Source organism: Herpailurus yagouaroundi, unplaced genomic scaffold (assembly GCF_014898765.1).
Source record: "Herpailurus yagouaroundi ecotype Mexico unplaced genomic scaffold, PumYag 29, whole genome shotgun sequence".
Classification (NCBI taxonomy): Eukaryota; Metazoa; Chordata; class Mammalia; order Carnivora; family Felidae; genus Herpailurus; species Herpailurus yagouaroundi.
In genome coordinates, this window is record NW_024412377.1 from 87,083,673 (window position 1) to 87,106,075 (window position 22,403).

The following is a 22,403-nucleotide window of genomic DNA, read 5'->3' on the forward strand; positions in this document are numbered from 1 at the left end:
AGTTTCAGGAGGAAGACTAAACAAATACTAAGGCTTCTATCTTCTTTTTTTTTTTTTTTTTAATTTTTTTTTTCAACGTTTATTTATTTTTGGGACAGAGAGAGACAGAGCATGAACGGGGGAGGGGCAGAGAGAGAGGGAGTCACAGAATCGGAAACAGGCTCCAGGCTCTGAGCCATCAGCCCAGAGCCTGACATGGGGCTCGAACTCACGGACCGCGAGATCGTGACCTGGCTGAAGTCGGACGCTTAACCGACTGCGCCACCCAGGCGCCCCAAGGCTTCTATCTTCTTAAACCACAAGTTCTATCTACTTTTGGTTCTGGCTCTGGATTTATTATTTTGATTACCATAGCAGCAAATACATTTTAATATCCTGTAGAGTGATTTTTCTATTACTATTCTTTTTCACCATTTTGTAACATTTTTATGCAATTTTTGAGATGATCCTTACAAGAACTTTTATTACATTTAAGAAAAAAATTGAGAATTTTCATTTTGATTATATTAAATTTACAGATAAATCTAGAGTATAATCAACATTTTTACAATAATGACTCATCCCATCCAGGAGAAAAGCTTCTGTATCAATTTATTCAAATCTCATATTTTTTAGTAAAATTTTGTGATTTTCTTCCTTCTGATCCTACAGATTTCAAGTTTATTGGTAGGAATTTCATAAGGCTATTATTAACTTGCAATTGTTTGTTGATTTTGTAAGTTTTTCTGAAAATCATCTACTTTATTGAATTCTTTTTTCAATTCTAATAGTTTGATACTCTTGGATTTTTCCAGGTAAACATATTATCCACACTTAATGTTAATTTTATATATCACTTCTTTTTCTTGTTTATTATATCGATTAGAATTTCAAAGACAGTGTTGCTAACTATTTTAATGGTGTCTGTGGCAGAGTTGCTAATCCCCTAGCTTAGTTTAGTAATAGATGATCTGACCCCTAGTTTTATCAGGGTGCATGGTTTTTCACCTAGAGGTTTTTTTTCTCTTATAGCAAGGAATGGATTGTCACTAATTCTCACTACTATGCAGAAGTGATGATTAACTTTCCTGTCATTCTGTTAGTAGGATATCCTGTAGCAAACATTTTAGTTTAACATTTAAAAATCTACTTTCCCAAATTATTTGCCCACAAAACTCATTCTTCATGAAATGACCATAAACATCCCACAAAAATTCTAGTGTTTCAGGTACCATGTTTAAGAAACAATAGCCTTTGTCAAGTATGTTGCTCAAGTTAAAAATGTACCTTCTAGAGCTGATTAATATGTATTTTATTAGAAATGGATTCTGAATAGTTTCCCGTGCTTTTTTGGAGGCAATCTCCTTAATGTAGCATTATGATGAATACAGATTTATATTTTGAACTATCTTTGCATTTTTTTTAATTAAAAAAATTTTTTTTAATGTTTTTATTTATTTTTGAGACAGAGAGAGACAGAGCATGAGCAGGGGAGGGGCAGAGAGAGAGGGAGACACAGAATCTGAAGCAGGCTCCAGGCTCTGAGCTGTCAGCACAGAGCCCGACGCAGGGCTCGAACTCACACACCGGGAGATCATGACCTGAGCTGAAGTCGGACGCTCAACCGACTGAGACACCCAGGCGCCCCTATCTTTGCATTTTAAGAATAAACTGTTTGGTTATAGTGAAATGTTCCTTTAAGACAATACCAAATTGATTTTGCCAACATCTAAAATTTTTGCACATATGTTCATCAATGAACATCAAATATGAGCTAGGCACACACAATGGTGAGCACCACATACACTCTCACTGGGGGGCATACAGTGATTTTAAATGCTTTTGAGGATGCTATGGGTTGTGCTAGCTTCAACACTCAAACTTTTCATCGTGTTTTGAGTTTAAAGCACAATAATTAGCTCCTCATGAATTTTTAACTCGCTCATAACTGAGTGGGCTGGATACCTTTTTATTTTGTGGCATAAATCTTTCGTGGCATCCTATCATTCAGTCCTATCTATACTTACTGACCTAATTCAGTTTTCTACCTTTTTTAAGTTATGTTTTCCTTGAAAAGTGACCATTTCATTTTGATATTTACTGACAGCATGAAGATGTATCAAGTATTCTAATAATTTGTAAACCTCTCTTTTATTTTTAATTTTCTTAAAGCTCCATGCCCAATGTGGGGCTCGAACTCACCAACCCAAGATCAAGAGTCATATGCTCTACAGACTGAGCCAATCAGGCGCCCCAAAACTCCCTTTCAAAGTACCAAAAACCTTTTTAGTGGCAATATTCCCTTTCCATTTAGACTCAAAGGTGATTTATGAAAGTACTTTAAAAGGCTAAGTTTTCTACTTTTGTTTTTTGGGCAGCTATCCTTTAACTTTTAATTTTAATTTTTATTATTTTTTAAAAAGTTTATTGTATTATTTGAGAGAGGAAGAGAGAGAGAATCCCAAGCAGGCTCTATGCTGTAAGCTCAGAGCCCAACTCAAGGCTCCCTCCCACAAACCTTTAGATCATGATCCCAGTCCAAATCAAGAGTCCCACACTTAACCCGCTGAGCTACCGAGGGGCACCTAACCTTTAATTTTTAGAGTTATACTATCATACTAGTTTTACTTGTTCAAATTTAGCTTATCCTTCTAGGCCTAACATATATGTCAAATCCTTCAAGAAGACTTTCTTCTGCCCTATCCTCCTTTAAACACATATATATCTTTCATACATACGCCATAGTGTTTACATATCTTCCCCCTTAACCTGCTCGACCCCCACATTCAAGCTATTTTACTTCTTTATGAAGTTTACAGTTTAGTTCAGTGCTTTGTGGGTTTTCACAACAAGATTCCATTGAAGGCAACAAATATTTATTGAGCACCTATGCATCAGGCATTGTATTAGGCACTAGGAATAGCGTCAAATGAAAGATGAAATCCTGCACTTTAAGGAAGTCAGCCTTCCTTAGGAGGAGTGTCGAACAAGTAAACAAATTAATTACCCAAATGAGCTTCAAGAAGTTAGTTTTGAAGTGAAGATATATGATAATGTGTATAAGCAGCTTACAACCCTGGAAAATAAAGGACATTATCGAAAAATCAAGGAGAGCTAAGAGAAGGTGAAGTACAGCTTCACCGTAAGTAGCCTAATAATCCAACCCAATGATTACACAAAAATAACCCATAGCAACTGATTTAGAATCACTTGGCCAGTTTGTAAGGATAAAAGAATGCAGATTCATATCTACTGAAATCAGAATGGGAGAAAAGGATGTTTAAGCCTGTGTTTTAGAACCCCCACCCAAAGTTTTAGAACACGGCGAAGCCAAATTTGGCAGACCTCATTCCCCGGCTACTCCCTCCTTCTAGACTGAGGATAGCCCACAGCGTGCCTCTTCTCCCTTCCTTCCTTTCCCTCGGAGCTGTCCGTCCGTCTTGTCTCCGGACAAGCGCCACATATTACAGGCCTCCTTGCGTGAGGCGAGGTCCAGCTACCAACCTCCCTCTAGCACGCAAATATCCAGACCCTCGCTCCGCAAAGGATTTGGGGAAACCGCAACAGGCCAATCTAAAGGGCGGAAGGAGGGGCAAGAGACCAAGAGGGAGGAGAGGTTTCTTTGATTGACGGGAGTTACACCCAATGAGAGAAGAGGACGAATGACGCTTCCGCCTCAAAGGGCAGGACATTAGCAATGTCAACCAATCCGGCTCAGAAGTGTCTACCTTGTGGGAGGTCCTTGAGGCCGCTGAGGTCGTTGGTGTCTGTTGAACGGCTCGTGGAAGTCGTGCTGCCTTGGGTAGGGCGTTAAGGTCGTTCTTGAGAGGAACGTCTCTGTCCGAAGAGAAAATGAGTTTAGCTCTGAGGTCGGTAATGAGGAGGCCGCAAAGCTCTCCACACCTCGCAGCGGGCCCCAGGGCGGGTGTGTGTGTGGAAGGGAGGCAGTTGGGGCCGAGGCGAGGAAGGGGATGCAGTTTGGGACGAGGGAGAGGAGTCTCGGCCAGCGTTCCCGGGCCCGGACCCCTCACTCTGGGGGCCGTGGTGTGTCGCAGGTGATGAGCCCCGTGCATTTCTGCTGAGGTAGACACGTCTATCAGTGCGTTGGGCTTTGCACCACCAAAAAGATGGGCTGTTTTCGTTGTGAGGAGGGAGTGAAATATCGCGATGTTTCTTCTCGCGGTTTTTCTGCGAGAAATCAGGCCATGGAGCATCCCTTCGTTCAGCTCCTCCTTCCTGGTCTACGGCCCCACCTCAGCTGCAGTGCTGTCATCATATTTAACTATAAAATTTGGGAATAACATTAACCCCTCACTGCTCTTCTGCTAGGGCCCTATATTAAGGTATAACCGGAGACCCATTTTAATGACTATAATTGGTAATCTCTTAAGATTTTTCAAATTTTTTAGTTTCTTTACCTTTCCTTCACTTGCGACCTCTAACCCCCTGTCTGTTGCCCCCAGCCCCATGTAGACGTCAATACCTTAAAAATAGCTAGATACGCCTCTCTAAACTGGTGCCGCCTTTGGCTAGGAGATTCCTGTGGGAGCCTTGCGTGGGGTCAGTTGTAGGTCTGTTGTGGACTTGGCCTTTCAGAGAAAATGACCCCGGGAAATGTTCGAGCTGGTATAAACCGATTTTCCTCAGCTTTATTTATTGTACGTCTTCGGTCACTTTCTAATCCTCTCTTGCCTTTGTTGTAGATTTTAGAGAACAAAATACAGGCAAATAGATAACGTGTTTTCAACCCGAGTTTTACATTTAAAGTTTTATGAGTTTGTTGGGTTTCAAAACTTGTTTTTATGCAGATGTTGCAGCGGCATTTGAAATTTTGGAACGCTAAGATCAGTATCTCTTAAGGAGGACATTTCTGGCTTTTAAAATAAAATTTCCTTTAAAAAAGTTGCCAGAGTTTATGAGAAACTAAATCTAAATTTACAAGTGAGATTTACAAAACCATAGACTCTTCACTTTATTGTAGAAAATTAGCACAAATACTCTTTTTTTTTCTTTTTGGCGTTTTCATGGTTTGTTTAGACATATCAATGAAAGAAATTATAAATAAAGTGCCAAACTTACGTGTAATCTAAATCACTTGTAACCTACCACGCTAAAATACTTTGTAAGTTAATTTTTAAATTTTAAACTTTTTTGGGTAGAAATTTAGGTAACTTATAAGTGATATCAGAAGTAAACCAAATACATAACGATCATCAGTTAGGAATTTTCCTTTGATTTTTTAACACTATGTTTAGAGCAATGTAAATAATGAATGCTTTGTTCTTTTGTTGGCGATTTTTTGTCATAAAAACAATGTTTTTTATTCAAGTTCTGATTTTTTCCTCTGTAATATCAGTGAGAATAAACACAAAGCTAGAAGGAAAGAAAGTTAGGTCTTCATTTCTTTGAATAACTTGTAATACTTTTCACTTTTGGAAAGTGCAAATTTATAGCAGCTTAGACTATGGAATGAGCAAGGCTCATGTACGGAAGATTTCTGATTCTCCCACATAACTTCCTTTTTAGAAATTTAAAAAATTATTCAATCGGTTAATTTTTTTGTTGCATTTTAATCATCTGGATGCATAGGAGAATAGAATTAAAGTAGGCTAAAAAGACTTTGTTTCTTTTCATTTCGTAGAAATGAGCTTGTGGTAGACAAAACAAAGAGGAAAAAAAGAAGAGAACTCTCTGAAGAACAGAAACAAGAAATTAAAGATGCTTTTGAACTATTTGACACAGACAAGGATGAAGCAATAGATTATCATGAATTAAAGGTAATAGTGTAATGTAAAATATATATTTTTCTGTTAAAATGATGTTCATTTTTGATAATTGGTTAAAATACATTTCTAAAGTATTTTAACTGACTGGTTTTGGAAATATGAAACCGTTTTAAATGTTCACAGTTAAATGCTATAAGAAAATTGAATAATACTCCTAACATCTTTTTAGAAATTCCTTTTCATATTGTAAAATGTTTTAAATATAAACTTTTACATAAAATATAAACTTTTACATAAAAATGTAAAAGTGTTTTAAATATAAAAATAAATTTCTATGTAAGGCCTTATTTTTCATTCACATAATTAAAAGATTTCAAACTATAAGATTTAAACAGTGTTTACTGTATTCTTCTTCCCACTGTTTTTTGTTTGTTTGGTTTTTGGTGACTCATTCTTTTTTCACATTGTGAGAGTGTTATTTCTCTTTTAATTTGAACATGGTAGTAGTATATTCTTTATGTACTTTCTCTGGTGCAGACAACATAAATGATGTCTGATGTTGATGCGATGCTAATGGGGAAAAATGTTAATTTTAGGGCCTAGAATTATTTCTAAAGATGCAAGGGAAAATTGGTGTTTAGGGTAGTACAGATCTCACACTTAGCACAATGAGAAAGGCAACATTTTAATAGCTCTTTAGTTCTTTTTTTATTTTATTTATTTATTTTTTTACTTACCCAGCTTTGATCCATTCTTGCTTTATAATGTCTGTTCCATTTGTTGCCGTTGTTATTATTTTGGTTTGGGATCTTATTTCATACCTAGAGCTTCTAGTTAACTCTGTATAGTACCATTAGGTTCATCTTTCTAAAATTCTTTCCTCATTTTGTTCATTTTTCATAAAACTAGTGGCTCCTCATTATAAACTGCATAAAGTTCACATTCCTTTAATTTTTATTGAATGCCCTCCACACTTTTACTACTAGCTCCTTTTCTCATTTGCTAACCACTTGCTTCCACCTGAGCTCTTCCTGTTCAGGTAAGATAAGCTGCTCTCTTCACTGTCCTCAAACCTCTTTTTTATGGTATCTGTTTTAATACCAGTCATCCTTTTCTTATTGCCCTTCTACTTTATTTCATCCATACATCAGGGAACAAATGGAATCTCTCCAAGTAAGACTTCTTTAGTCAGTGTCATGTCTCTCTTCTTGTTAACAGTAACAGGATCTTGGATCTTTTCTTTAAACTCAGGGACCTGAACTACTTACTTAACAACTAATCGTGTAGATTCTTATGGTAACTCTTATTTTCATTCTTTTATCTCTTCTGTTGTATAAATTTTTAATATTTATGCTATGCCTTTTTTTTGCATTTTGGTTGTTAATCATTTGAGAGCAAATAACTTGTTAAAATGATCTGTATACTGGGTGCCTAGGTGGCTCAAGTCAGTTAAGCGCCTGACTCTTGATTTTAGCTTAGGTCATAATCTCATAATTCCTGAGATTGAGCCCCACATCATGCTCTGTGCTGACAGCGTGGAGCCTGCTTGGGATTCTCTCTCTCAAGATAAACATTTAAAAAATAAGTAAAATGATCTCTACACTACGTCAGCCTATTGCATAGTGTATTTTATAAACACTTGATTGGTATGTCCTATAAAAGATATATAAATGAAAAAAATTGCCATTTAATTTCAGTAGTGAAGAAAAACTATCACTTTGTTTTTTTAGAGATATAAAACATGCAACAGAATTAAATGTTTCATTAATGTGTTTACCTCTCTTAAGTTCTGAAAACTTAAGAATTAGAAGTCACTTCTTTTGAAAGAGTGCTTGATAATTTGCTTTTCCCTTTTAATCCAAAAGGTGGCAATGAGAGCCTTGGGGTTTGATGTAAAAAAAGCTGACGTACTGAAGATTCTTAAAGATTATGACAGAGAAGCCACAGGGAAAATCACCTTTGAAGATTTTAATGAAGTTGGTGTGTATTTTAATAGTCTTTGTAATTAGCACTTGTTAGGAAATTATCCGGTTAATATTAGTATTTTTTTAATTCTCTGGGTTATGGAATTTTGTTATAGAACATTGTGGTATAATGTGGATCTCATATGGGGGCCCGGGGACACTCTTTTTACTTAATTTCAAAGAAAATATAAGATTTACAGCTTCCCTGTGGAATTTATCATTTTGTCTTTAGTTCTGAAGATTCTAAGGAACTATTGTGTAGCTTTTTGTGGGAGGATGTTTTTCTAAGTAATATGTGTTTATATTATATGATAAAGGATGATCAAAACATTATTTTCTTAGAGTAAAACAGAAAATTTGGTATCCTTTTGTATGGAAAATATTTCCTAAGACCATTCTGGTGTGTGATTTTTGTTGGCAGAGTGGGAGAAGAGAAAACCTGTAGCATTTGTTATCTTTGGCTCTAGATGAAGGGCATGCCTTCAGGTTGACAAAGCTTATGAAGGTCTACATACTCTGAGTGACTTGATCTTGGTGAATAAAGTCATCTGTTTAAAGTTGCAAGTGGAGAGAAGATTGTGGTAAAGGAGGCATTTGGCAGACTGAAGCAGGAAAAATCATTGTAGAACAACCAACTAAGCATAATGTGTCATGAGCTTAATATGATTGAATTTTATACAGTTGATTTTCGTGAATTATTTACAGCATATATCAGGCTTTTTAGTATAGAAGATTCTGGAAGGCAAGGACTTTGTTATTATAATTTAAATACATTATGTAGAATATTATACGTAGAATGTATGTATATTCAGGTTTTTATTAAATAAATTTTCTAAACCATTGATAACCACTTTATATGGGTCATGATATATACATTTCATATGTTTTTAGAGATGTAAAAAATTTAGGAACAAATGCAGTTACACATACACACAAACTTTTTGTGTAAATATTCAGCAAGAAGCAATACACAAAGCAAAAAAAATGGCAGTTAGTACATATGGAAAAGATAGAGTCCTTTCATAAATCATTGTTTTTATTTTTTTAATCTGAAAACTCAAAATGAAAGTGAAGAGAGAAGTTAAAGGATGAGCTTAAAAGAGAAAGAAAGCACAACACAGAAGAACTTCAATTTATACACTGAGAAATAACTGTTTAGAGAAGCAGGTTGTCCCTTTGGGAAGCATATTGCGTGTGGTTTTTTGGTTTTGTTTTGTTTTGTTTTTTCTAATTGGTAGATTTATTGAGAGGAGGAGAGCCATCTTTATTCTTTTAGTCTTTCAGTATTGAAGCTCTTGTATAGTTCATGATCTTAGTCCAAGTTCCAACTTAGATTATTTATAGACAGGTGTTAGGATATAGTGACAATGATACCATTAGGAAAGAGCTACAATTCAGGCACATTAGATACAATGTAGTGGTTTGGCATGGACATTTTGAAACCAGATTGCTTGGGTTCACATCTTGGTTTTGCCACTTACTAGCTGTATAATTTGGTCATTTTACTTCTCTGTGTCTCAACTATAAATTGGGGCTATCTTGTGGGTTGTGAGGAATAAATAAGTTAATAAGTAAAGTGCTTAGCAAGGGGCCTAGCTACAGTAAGTACTATTAAGTATTTGTTAGTATTACTTTAAAAATTGTCTTTGTCTTATTGTGTTTTAGTGCCTCGTGATAATTGTACATGCATCACTGGAACATAAAAAGTATTCCATGTATTTATATTTTTCTGATTACCCTGTTTTCATAGTTGCAGGCTATTTTAAGCATTATATCATTGTCATTAATAATTTTATGTAGCACATGTCATCTTAAGTAAATACAGTTTTAAATTTGTGATCTTATTAGCAGTTGAAGCCAAAGTCCCATGCCATATTCACCTTTTCCTGACCGTCCATCTTTTCTGTGTTAATAACAGGGTATGAGGGTGGCTCAGTAGGTTAGGCCTCTGACTCTTGGTTTCGGCTCAGGTCATGATCTCACAGTTCCATGAGTTAGAGCCCTGCCTCTGGCTCTGCACTGACATGTGGAGCCTCCTTGGGATTCTTTGTCTCTCCCTCTCTCTACTCTTCCCCCCCTCTCTCTCTGTCTCCCTCCTTCTGTCTCAAAATAAATAAATTAACTTAAAACAAAAAAAAGAGAGCATGATTACTGGGTTTCTTCCAGAATTAATGGCCATGGGTAAACTTCTCTCTGACTTTCAAAGATTAAACTTTTGACCTGCTTGAAAATACCATCAGTCAAATAAAAATTTATTACTGTTTAGAAATTGAAGTCAAGAGCTCTGTATTCTCTCCATTTGTGGATTATTTTTCAATAATAACTGACCGCAGATGAAGGTATGTTTTATACTTTGGGACAGATAACTCCAAATCAGAACATTTGAGTCTTAGTTTTATGTATCATCTATTACTAGTGAAGGATACTGTTCCACAGATATTTCTGGATGAAGTCTGACACGTAACCAGAATCTTTGGGCACATTCCATTGCCTCTTTAGAATAGAGTATTGTAGGGGCGCCTGGGTGGCGCAGTCGGTTAAGCGTCCGACTTCAGCCAGGTCACGATCTCGCGGTACGTGAGTTCGAGCCCCGCGTCGGGCTCTGGGCTGATGGCTCGGAGCCTGGAGCCTGTTTCCGATTCTGTGTCTCCCTCTCTCTCTGCCCCTCCCCCGTTCATGCTCTGTCTCTCTCTGTCCCCAAAATAAATAAACGTTGAAAAAAAAAATTAGAATAGAGTATTGTATTACCATTTTGCTTTGCTTATTTAACAAATATTTGCTGATTTTTTTGGCATTAGGTACTGTGTTGGGTTGAGGGAGGGGAATTAATTAGAAGTTACCAAGAGGGTCTTTCAAGGAGCTTACCATTTAAATGTAAGTAATAATAAGCTGTGGTGTTCTGTGGTAAATTATAATTTTGTTTAAAGCAGGAGTTGGCAGAGAAAGTAGTTTAGACAGAGACCTTATGCCCCCACAAAGGCTAAAATATTTACTATCTGTTTTTTGACAACAAAAAGAATTGTCAATTCCTGGCCTGGAACAATTGAAGAAGACCTTGCAGAGGGGATTTTTAATTTAGGCCTTTGGGAATGTGAATAGGATTTCATCCTAAGGAGAAGATTGTGGGATGCAGTAGAGAAAGACATTGGAGGCAGAGAAAACAGCAAGAACAGAGTGGTACTGGAAGTATAGTATGTTTGAAATGGAAGATAGTATTGGGCCAAATAGGTAGTCTTGCATCACATATAGAGCTTGGACTTTAGTCAGCAGATGATCATTGTCAATTTCTGTGGAAGAGAAGATATATTTTAGAAAGGTAACTCTGTTGAGAGTATTAAAGATGGGTTGAAGGGCAGAGAGACTGAAGACAGAAAATAATAGACTTTTTATGCTGAGGGTGGTGAGAATGAAGAGAGAGGCCCATTTAAGGGTAAAAAGGGTAGTATCCTTAGCACTGTAGTAATAAATTGCTGATTAGGTTAATCAGCTTAAAAAATGTTCAGACTTCAAATATGAGAGATTATTTGTTAATGATGCTGTTATCTTTTTTGAGATCCGGCATCAAAACAACCACCTATCTTGGTGATAGTGGGAGGAATTTGAATTCTGAAATGTTGAGTGTAAAATAACTTGTATTTTTGGATAGAAACCCCTAAAAGGCAGTGAGAAATATAGTTGAAGCTGTATTTCTAGCAGCACCTTTAATGATTTTTTAACTTTTAATGTGATGTTTTCTAATGTGCTATATTCTTAAGTGATTTTTATAATGTGTAAGGTCTAACTATTTTTAGGAAGTATATTTATGGTAGTATAATTTGAAAATAAAGTTACATGGACAGCAATTTGTGAATTAGATTGAAGTCACCTAAGTGTATATTAGTTGATTTATTTTCTTTGGAAAAAAAATGTATTTCTTACAATTCTACTTTGTAGAATAGGAATAGAGCATGAAGGCATGGAGGAGAGTCACCATAAAGATACCATGTTTTAGCTGTCCAGAATTATGGGTATTTATAATTCCTGAGAAAAGTTGTATTCTAAGGCAAAGTATTGATAAAAGATTATATATACACATAAGTCTGAAGTAACTAACACAATTAAAGCACTAGTGGGATAAGAATTTATACATCTTGGAGCCCCATCTGTTCCCCACATCACCCTGTTGCTTCTTTAAGTACATTAATACTTTCAGCAAGCTGCTTTTTTGGTTCACCTGTCATGTAAATTATTTAATTGGTGAAGAAAATTTCTTAACACTTTTTTTTTTCCTTGTCCTGCTTTTTTGTTGGGACTAAATTCAAAATAAGTTGAGTATGTGCCATAGAGTTAAGCATGGTATTTTATTTTGGTGTTATGGCTGTGTATATGCCAACTCCTTTTTGACTGAATATTTATGAGCTTGGGTGATTTGCATACTTATAGTAATATACTTCAATTAGTTACTTGAAACACTTTTTGGATACAATTAACGGGTAATAGAAAACTATTAAATGTATATGTAGATGATTTAACGTTAGCTTAAATAGGTACTTACTCTAAAGCTTACTTAACCAAATACAGTGATAGTACAGCAAAACAACAATTTTTTGTGGGCTTGAATTGTATTTTTCCTTTTGAGTGCATTAAACTTTCCATCTATAAGCATTTGCAAGTTTTTAATGATTCTGTCAACCTTACTAGAACTGAATTATTTTTAATGGCATGATGAAAGTCATAAATAATTTTTATTATAGTAGTAGACTAGCTTGTAGAATTACTTCAGAGATGTTTACTTAGATATTTTCAGATTTTTATCTAGTAACTGAAAAAATTTTATACCACAGATTGTTACTGTAATTTTTATTGTTGTGGCTATTGATTAATGACTGTGAATATTAAAAATAGTGTTTACTACATTATTCTATATTACTACCTTTAATCTATTAGAATATATTATTGCTGTTGAAGTCTGATATTCCTCACTTTTAATTGTAGTTTTTTGAGAGTTATTATCTTGGTGAACAAAATGGGCATGATTTTAGAGAGATCTTTCCAGACTTTCTTTTTTTGGGGGCAGTGGGGGAGAGGTGGTTCTTGCTACAGTCGTATTCAGTAACTACTTTTCATATTTTTGAAAACCAAGAGTTTCCTCAAATCATGAAGCTATCAGTAGAATTTTCGTCTGTCTGAAATTGTATCTCTGTCAATGATGGCAGTGAATTTGTCAGGAATTTTTGGTCTTTATTACAGGGTTAAATTTAAGGAACCATAATGTGCTTAAGTTCAGCCATCAGACAGCTTTTATCTAAGTAGCTTTAAGTGTTTTGTTGATATACCATCTCTATAGCTAAGTTACAAACTCGTAGACTTTTTTGTTTGGTGTTAGTGGAGCCTAGTACAATTCTTGATAATGGTAGACCTTAAATAAATATGGTATGTAGTCCTTTTTATTTTGCCTCTTTGTGTGATAGTTTTGCTTACTCTTATAATAGGATGAATTGTTGATAACATAAAGATTAAATTTTAAAACCCAGATTTGATTTTTATAATTTGAGTTTTACCTTTTGGGTTTTCGGGCTCTGATTTGGCATTTTATTATCAAACTAAATGTTGAAAGATTCACGACTTTAATTGTCATCTAGTACTTTTTGATTTCACGAATGCATTTGTGATTATGAAGTGTTTTAAAATTTTTTTTTAAAATTTCTTTTTAACTGTAGTGACAGACTGGATATTGGAAAGAGATCCACATGAAGAAATATTAAAGGCATTTAAACTATTTGATGATGATGATTCAGGTAAAATAAGCTTGAGAAATTTGCGACGTGTTGCCAGAGAACTGGGTGAAAACATGAGTGATGAAGAACTTCGGGCTATGATAGAAGAATTTGATAAAGATGGTGATGGAGAAAGTAAGTTTTGAGTAAAACACATATTCTAGGTATTATTACTGATATATGCATATAGTAAATTTTTCTAAAATCAAATGATTTTCAAGACTCATTGCAAAGTATCTCTATTTGGTATAATTGTTGTTCACCCTATAGTGGGGTTTTGCATAAACATTTCACATAATTCAATTTAGAATGAAGCAGACCTTTAAAACCAAATAAACTGGTTGTAGTATCAAGTTCCACACTTCAGGAAGGTACTTTACTTTTTGAGCATCACCAAAATCTTTCCTTGAGGATCACCAAAATCCTTCTTGAACATCACCAAAATTTCAGCTACTTGGTAAAAAATGTCCACTTTTTAAAAAGTGTTTATTTTTTTAGAGAGAGAGTGAGTGACTGTGTTCATGTGTGTGAAAGTCGGGAGGGGCAGAGAGAGAGGAAGAGAGAATCCCAAGCAGGGTCTGCGCTGTCAGCACAGAACCCGTCACGGGGCTCTGTCCCACAAACCATGAGATTATCATTGGTGCTGAAATCAAGAGTCAGTCACTTAACCCACTAAGCCACCCAGGCACCCGTAAAACATCAGCCTTTAATGACTTCTTCCTTAACCTACATGCTCTTCTAAACTGTAACTAAGTTCTATTGTTTCTACTCTTTAAATGTTTTGAAACTGTTTTATGTCTTTGTTTACTGCTGCTGCCCTAGTTCTGGCCCTAATTTCTTTGTAGGAATGTTATTATAGCCCCATTCATTATTTCCTTGAATGCCTGCTGGATATGGTGCCTTATGTGCAATCTGGTGCTGCTACACAATGAGGAAGGCAGATGTGGTTTTTGCCCTCACTGACTCTACAGTCCCTTTACCCTCCTAATTGCCCTCTATGCCTATGAGCCTCTACCCTCTAATTTAGTTTCTTGATAACATTCTTTTCTTAAAATACAGGTTTGATGATGTCATTCCTCTCTTTGAACACTGAATGATTCTTCACTACCTACAGAGTAAATTTCAAAGCTCTCTAAGATAGATTCTGCCCTAACTATCCAGTTTTATTTCCTACTGAGCTCTTCAGTGTCCTGCTTTAAATTTCACCTCCCATACATACATGCCTTGACCAAATATATTCTACCCTGAAAACACTTTTTTATGCCATGCCATTCCTTAATCCTAGAATATTCTAATTGCCAGTTTCTGTCTGCTAAAATGTTAGTCTTTCTCTCTGATTCATTTTAAAGTTCCATTTTCTCAAGCCTGTGGTCTTTGTATGAGTTATGGAGACTGCCATTGAGGGTCCATAGCATTTAGAGGAACACGGTATTTTGACAGTTCTGTACAATGCCTTCTGTTAGTTATTTACATGTGTAACTCTCCAATATATTGTAAGTTCCTTAAGAGCAGTATGGAATCCTATAGGGCGAAAGGCCTGAGGCTTTGGAAACCTACAGATCTGGATTTGAATTGAATCTCTGCCACTTACATAGTTGCTCTGTAATGTGCAAGTTTTCAGTGTTTTCTGAGTCGTGGTTTCCCATTTATTAAAGTGAGAATGGTAATACCTTCCAGGTGGTTGTAAGTATTTAAAGGAAGATATTTGAAGGTGCCTATTACTAAATGGAAACTTGTTTGTCTTTTTTTGTATCTTTACTCATCTTTATATTCTCCTGCATTTTCTTGAACACAGTGAGTGCTCTGACGTTGGTTGATTTAAAGCCCTGATCCAGGAGTGTGTATTACAGTAGATACATGTTGATAGAGTATCACCTATACATACATACATAAATATGTACATAATACACACTTTACTTTGGCAATACTATCATGCTTTAATAAGGAGGTAAGACAGTAGCTATAAGTTCAGGTTTGTAGATTGTACTTTAGAGTTGTGTATTATACTTTCTCATATTTATGTAAATATTATTTGAGGAATATAAAACTTTTTTTTAAATACTAGTTCTTTGAAGGGTATTGATACATTTATATTTATTTATTTATTTATTTATTTATTTACTTATTTAAAATATAATTTATTGTCAAATTGGCTATCATACAGCGTGCACAGTGTGCTCTTGGTTGTCGGGGTAGATTCCCATGGCTCATTGCTTACACACAACACCCAGTGCACATCCCAACAAGTGTCCTCAGTGCCCATCACCCATTTTCCCCTCTCCCCCATCCACTCAGTAACCCTCAGTTCTCTGTATTTAAGAGTCTAACTATTTTTCAATGTTTATTTTTGAGAGAGAGAGAGAGGGGTGGGGGAGGGACAGAGAGAGAGGGAGACCCAGAATCTAAAGCAGGCCCCAGGCTATGAACTGTCAGCATAGAGCCCAACATGGGGCTCAAACTCAGGAACCATGAGATCATGACCTGAGCCGAAGTTGGATGCTTAACGGACTCAGCCACCCAAGTGCCCCTGTTTATATTTTAAAACAAAGATGGTTTTTAAAACAAAGATAGTATCCACTGCCTTCATATTTAAAAAATTTTTGTGTCTTACCAAGCTGTTGGCTGTTACCCTAAACTAATTTCAAAGCAGCTCTGTTTTATAAGGGTACTATCTTACGTAGCATAGAAAATCTTGGTATGTCTATTTCATAAATCGTCAGTAACGGCTACTACCTGTGTCAAAATATTAGAGTTATTTTCTTTTCCTGTGTTACGCACATGCAAATTAGGTTTTGGTATTGGCTTAATTTGACATTAGAGGAAAATATTAATTATGAAGCTGCCTCTTAAATTTAAACAATGCGAAACTTTGCATAGAAAATGTGTCCCATTTCTTGCATCTCTTGTTAGTCCGCTCTGTTTGTTGCTTTTGAAACTCAAGAGTTCAAGCCCCATTGCTTGAAGATTTTAGTGCATACTTACTTAAAACATTACTTTGGTTCTCAATGCTAACTTTAAGTCACTGTATAACTGTTGCTTGGGCATCCTACTGTCATTTGTTTGAATGACTAACAGGCAAGTAACATTTTTTCTTTTTTTTTTCTAAGAGATTGGTTACAAATATAATACAGTGGTACATAATCTTTTATTGTTAAGATTTGTTTTTTATGCAAGTGGAGGAAGGTGTTCTTAACATATTAAATTCATCTAATCTAGTATCCAGTCTGGGATTTGAATTTCTGGGGGGTGAGGGACTTCTGAAGTATTACATGGGGTCTAGGTGTATGCATCAAATATTGTCTTTGACCATATGTATAATAGTCTTGCACATGCATACATATACTACTGTTTTTTATTTATATCTATAAATGCTCTTGTAATTGATAAATACACTTTTTCAGAATTCATAGTAGCTATTTTATATTATCTGTTTCTCAAGCAAGATGTACTAAGTTTAACTATTATTGTGGCAAGTCCAGGAAATCATTGTTGAAAGACATTTTCATATTCAGAAACAACGAACTGTAATCCATTTTTAGTCTGGCTGTGGGATATTGCCTTAACTTACATGGGTCTCTGTAGCTGTACGAAAACCTGCCTATTTTGGAAAAAGTATGAGTGGCATTTTAGAAAAACTTGTTAATTTGATTAATTTGGATTCTTTTGGCTGCAGTTTTGTTTAAATATAACCTGTTTTCTTTGTATATGTTAAATTAGTAAAGATCATAATACTTGCTGTCTTTTTTTGTAGACTCTGGTAATTCTTCTGTCTTTATGAATTTTTCATACTTTAGTATTTAGGAGCAGTGAAAATGAAATGTTTATTGTGTATTTAGAATAATAAATATGGTGAAGGAGTTAAAGGAAAAGAAGATATAATGCAAGATCTAAATAGAGCTGTGCTAATGATACAGAAAGAATGCTTTCCCAATTATCACTCCTAAGATCTGTAAAACACAGTAAATATTTTTGGAAAAATCAACATTTAAAAACCCAAAGTATGGGGCGCCTGGGTGGTGCAGTCGATTAAGCGTCCGACTTCAGCCAGGTCACGATCTCGCGGTCCGTGAGTTCGAGCCCCGCGTCAGGCTCTGGGCTGATGGCTCGGAGCCTGGAGCCTGTTTCCGATTCTGTGTCTCCCTCTCTCTCTGCCCCTCCCCCGTTCATGCTCTGTCTCTCTCTGTCCCAAAAATAAATAAAACGTTGAAAAAAAATTAAAAAAAAATAAAAAAAATAAAAACCCAAAGTGGACCATCTTTTAAATAATTATGATAAGTATTAACACTTATTTAGTAGTTAATACTTGTTAGATTCTGTGCTTGGCATTTACATTTTGTATTATGTCACTTAATTTTCATAATGGCTTTTGTGAAGTAAATATAGTATTATCTACATTAATGCATAGGATAGATGGATGCATCTATAAATGAAGAAACTAACGCTCCGAGAGATTTATAACCTGTTTATGCTTTTATCCATAACACTGTGTTACCTCTTATGCTAAAAAAATTAGGTTTCTATGTTTATGGAGTCTTAAAAATTACATGCTATTTTAGTATATAAAATATTCAATACTCAATATTCAATAAAATACTCAACTGTCACTTCAGATGCTAAAATTTGTCTAAATTTTGCTAAAATTTTCCTCTAAAGCCAGGTCGTCTCTAAGGTACTTAATCTACTTAATTTGTAGATAATTTATCTTTATTAGGTAATAAATTCTTTATTTAAAATACCTGTAATAAGATTAACCCAATGAAGTGATTGATTTATGAAAATTTTGTTTAAAGAGATAGTGTAGGAGGGGCGCCTGGGTGGCTCAGTCGGTTGAGTGTCCGACTTCTGCTCAGGTCATGATCTCACGGTTTGTGGGGTTTGTGAGTTCAAGCCCTGTGTTGGGCTCTGTGCTGACAGCTCAGAGCCTGTATGTAGCCTGCTTCGACTTCTGTGACTCCCTCTCTGTCTGTCCCTCCCTGCTCATGCTTGCTTGCTCTCTCTCTCTCTCTCAAAAATAAACATGAAAAATAAAATAAAATAAAGAGGCAGTGTAGGAGAAAAGTGTTATATTTGTTTGATTCAATAAATATTTTATCAGATGCCTATTTAAAGGTGGGCATTGTGCTAGATTTATTAGTATAGAAACTCGATATATGATTGATGGAGAAAGTTATGAAGCTATACGAAAGTCAAAGATCACTACTAGAATTTGTTAGATCATTGAAAATATTACAGGTTATGTGTTCTACTGTGTCATAATGTCTTGCAGATGTTTAGTATCAAAATGCATGGATTCATGGTTCATTACCAGCTTCTGGCCAACTTATTCTTCTTAACTTCTTAGAGCTTATTTTTGCACTGTTTTCTTTTTTTAACTATGTTGCTGAAGGTATTCTCATACCTTAGCTTTCTTTCCACTTCCTGTCAAACCAAATCCTATGTTTTATTTTAGAGCCCAAATCAAGAATTATTCTTGCCTAAGTTTTTCTCAGAAGTAATGATTTTTCCCATTATGATGGAATTTTTTTCAACATAGATATGTGTATTATTTTAATAATAGATCATGTTTTGTCTTATACAGCAGTTCTCTGTTTCTGGTATGAAACATGACTTACATGATTATTAAAACTGGAACCAGTATATTTTTTCATTCCTGATGTACATATTTCATCTCCTCAATATGTTTTAATTGGTTAATATTTTTCTAACTTTTCATTATGAATTTTCTCAAACATAGAGGGAAAAAATATTAGTTTAGTACAATACGCACCTTTATACCTTCTACCCCTTCTACCTAGATTCAGCAATTAACATTTTACTGTATTTGCATTGTCCGTAGTGTGTATTTTTTTTCTGGATCATTTAAAAAATACATCCTGAACTTGACCTCCCTCACATTTTAGCATGCATCTGCTAAGAATAAGGATATTGTTTTTCAAAATCATGATACCATTGTTACTCCTAAGAAAACTAAAAATAATTTGATATTACCTAATATCTTCTTCACTTAAATTTCAAGATACTGTAGATTAGGAACCCTGGTGTCTGTTTTGGTATATTACACAACTCTTAGGATGGTGTAGGCATTCACTAGGCAATTAAAAATGTTTGAGTCATTGGATTGTTTTCATATATTACATGTAGAAACAACCTAAAAAGATAATTTTGTAGTTCAGTATTTTCAGATGAAAAAATTAAGACACAGAACTGTTCTGTATCAGAGATATGACTGGAATCCAGATCTTTCTTTTCCTCATTGTTATTATTATTATCAAAATGATCATTCATAACCAGTGTTTTGTTAAGGTATGTGTTAAGTTTTGGACCCCATGAAATCACCTGTTTTACAAAGAGGGAGCATTCTTTTCTGAACATTTCTATTAGTAATTGTGTATATTTGTATATATTGGTTTTAAAAATTACATTTAATAAGATTATTACCTATTTATTTCTAGGTTGCCTTCTTAAATATGGTGCTTTATAAACTGTAGTTTCTTTCTGAATTTTATTTATAGTTTTGGTAACATTTTCTCTTTATGAGTGATGGTTTCTGCATTTACATCTATATTTTATAGTTGCTGTATTATCTAGCTAATTAAGACTAAATTTGTATCCTTTAAAATTACTATTACTCTAGATGTTTTCAAATTTTTTTAAGTGGCTTTTAAATATATAAAAAATCAAGCAACAATTTGACTTTTTAAAAAATTCTATATTTTCTTCCTTTAGAATTCTAATGTACATGTATGATAGATTTAAACTTGTTTATGAAGGAAGGGATTGCTAAATGAACTCATAGAATAAAGATTATAAGGAGGCTTTAACCGTTTAAAAAATTTAAAATTTCAAGCTTTAAAACTATATTTGCTAGTGTATGTAAATGTTGTCATTATGATAGACTTTTTTGTAACTTAAATGTCTTTTCTGTCATTAATATTATATTCATATTGTTTATCACATTATGTATTTTTGTATTCATGAGGTTCTACTTAATAAACACGGTCAACTTCCTATCAAAGAAGTAAAAGCAGAATAATATGTCTTAATTTATTAACAATTTTGTATAATACAAAATTTAAAAATACTTAGTATAAAATAGTACAATTGTCCTGTGAAAAATTTGTATTTCTGACTTATATTTTCTTTCTTACTGCAGTAAATCAAGAGGAGTTCATTGCTATTATGACGGGTGACATTTAAAGAATTACAAGGATAAACACTAAGAATGTTGCAGTTACATCTCATATTCTATTTTTGTGCTGGAGCTGTGTTAAAAAGAAACCCAACTTAGTTCTCTTTTTCCAAAAGGACCAAAAATAAGTGTCTTATGTATTCATATTTTACTACTGTTAATTTTCTTTGTATGAGCAGTATTGTTAGCACTCTAATAGTTTAGCTTTGTATTTATAATATAGCTTTTATATATATATATATAAAACTTAAAAAATTGAATCACGTGGTACACATTCTCTGAAAGTTTTTTATTCGGCATCAGTAGTCACTTTTGTTTTGATGTACACATTATGCAGACTTTCATTAATAAAGTTTTTATTTTAGTAGTACTTTAAAGTATGGTAAATTTTCTGTTTTATTTTGATTCCGAGTGTCTGTTAACGCTTAATAGTATGTTTCTTAAATCTTTTCTCTTTGAACTACTAGTTTCAGAAAAAAAATTGAAATACAAATAGCAACAGAATAGCACATTTTTCCATTACAGGTTTGACATTTTATATTTCAATACAGGATGATGACTCAATACACGCATAATTCCTTTTTTAAGAGTCATGTCTTGCAGTTTGGAAGGAAAAAGTGTGCATATAGACCCATTTATCCTCATGTATTACGTTCGATAGCACTTCTCGTGTCTTAACATAAGTTGTGACAGTTGAATCTGGATATTTCCTTAAACTAATTGAGTACAGTTTGAATCGTCTGATTTCTTGACAAAATGAAAGATTTAAATTTTGGAATTGTGATCTGTTAAGATAATTATCACTCAGTTAAACGTCACAATGATGAAAATAGAAAACTAAGCCACAGAAATATTTAAGATTATGTTTTACCTGTGTAAAGGAACATTTTGTGATTCAGCAGGAAACAGTAGAGACAGACTTTCCAGGTATTGGTGGGCTCTTCTGCTTTGTAGAAATGTATGTTAGGGGGGAGACAAGTGGTAATGGGAGATAGGTTGTAGGGAATTGGTACCCATTCTGATCCTTCACTAATTATCTGGTTCCTGCTGGTAGGGACTCTCTGGAAGAAAGTTGTCTATTTCAGTGACCTTTCTTTAGATTTCTTGCTTTAAATTTAAAGTACAGTAATAATTTGATTCACTTGAACTATTGTGAGCTTCCTAGAGTATTCCATAAAGAGTTACCCACTAGAAATTGAACAAACAAATCAGTACGGAATAATATAACAGTGGTGACACTTCAAATGGTTAACTAGAAAGTAAGATAATTGCTCACCATATTAAAATTTAATTTTGAATATGAAATCAATGCTCACAGTAGTAACAATATCCAGGGCAACAAATATTCTTTGAAATTAAAAAAAATTTTATCACCCTTATTGATGAATTGCCTTCTATATCTTGATCACAAAATATGTTGATTTCCAGGAAATTAAAAAATAAAAGTGAAGAGTAAAACACAGATAAAAATAAATCTAGGCTTGCTTGTCTTCTGCCACTTTATTAGAACAAATAATCCAAGCTACTTTTTGTCACTTACTAAGATAACTCCTTTATTCTTAATATAAATACTTATTCTTTGGGATACCAGCAGTTTTGTTTCTTCCCTTCTTACTGTGGGTTGAGGGAAGAGTGCCCACCTTAGTTCGTCATGTTTGTGGAAGTTTTCTCCTGCAGAAGGGTGTGGATAATTTTTTCACTGTTAACAGTAACTATAGAGTTGAAAGGCCAATAAAATGGCTAGTAGAGGTAGGAATAAAAAGAAAAGAGTGAATTTGCTTTAAGAAAG

At 34.4% G+C, this 22,403-nt stretch overlaps 2 protein-coding genes across 2 annotated transcripts in view; one reads left to right on the plus strand and one right to left on the minus strand.

Moving 5' to 3' along the window:
* Positions 1–3,805, minus strand: part of POLR3G (RNA polymerase III subunit G) — a 103,602-nt gene extending 99,797 nt beyond the window's left edge. The window contains exon 1 of the mRNA XM_040448853.1: positions 3,708–3,805. The gene's annotated coding sequence lies outside the window, so the exon portion shown is untranslated. The remainder of the gene's footprint in view (positions 1–3,707) is intronic.
* On the plus strand, positions 3,735–21,993 carry CETN3 (centrin 3). Its single transcript, XM_040448891.1, has 5 exons — positions 3,735–3,848; positions 5,621–5,756; positions 7,571–7,685; positions 13,369–13,560; positions 20,579–21,993. Exons 1-5 carry the CDS (start codon positions 3,832–3,834, stop codon positions 20,620–20,622), a joined length of 504 nt encoding a protein of 167 aa, XP_040304825.1. The 5' UTR covers positions 3,735–3,831; the 3' UTR covers positions 20,623–21,993.
* Positions 21,994–22,403: the final 410 nt, after the last annotated feature.

What these genes read in the sequence shown, in the direction of transcription:
- CETN3 (XM_040448891.1), top strand. An exon ending in TGAAGATTTTAATGAAGTTG is followed by an intron (nt 7,686 to 13,368) that starts GTGTGTATTTTA and finishes TTTTAACTGTAG; the next exon opens with TGACAGACTGGATATTGGAA. An exon ending in TAAAGATGGTGATGGAGAAA is followed by an intron (nt 13,561 to 20,578) that starts GTAAGTTTTGAG and finishes TTCTTACTGCAG; the next exon opens with TAAATCAAGAGGAGTTCATT.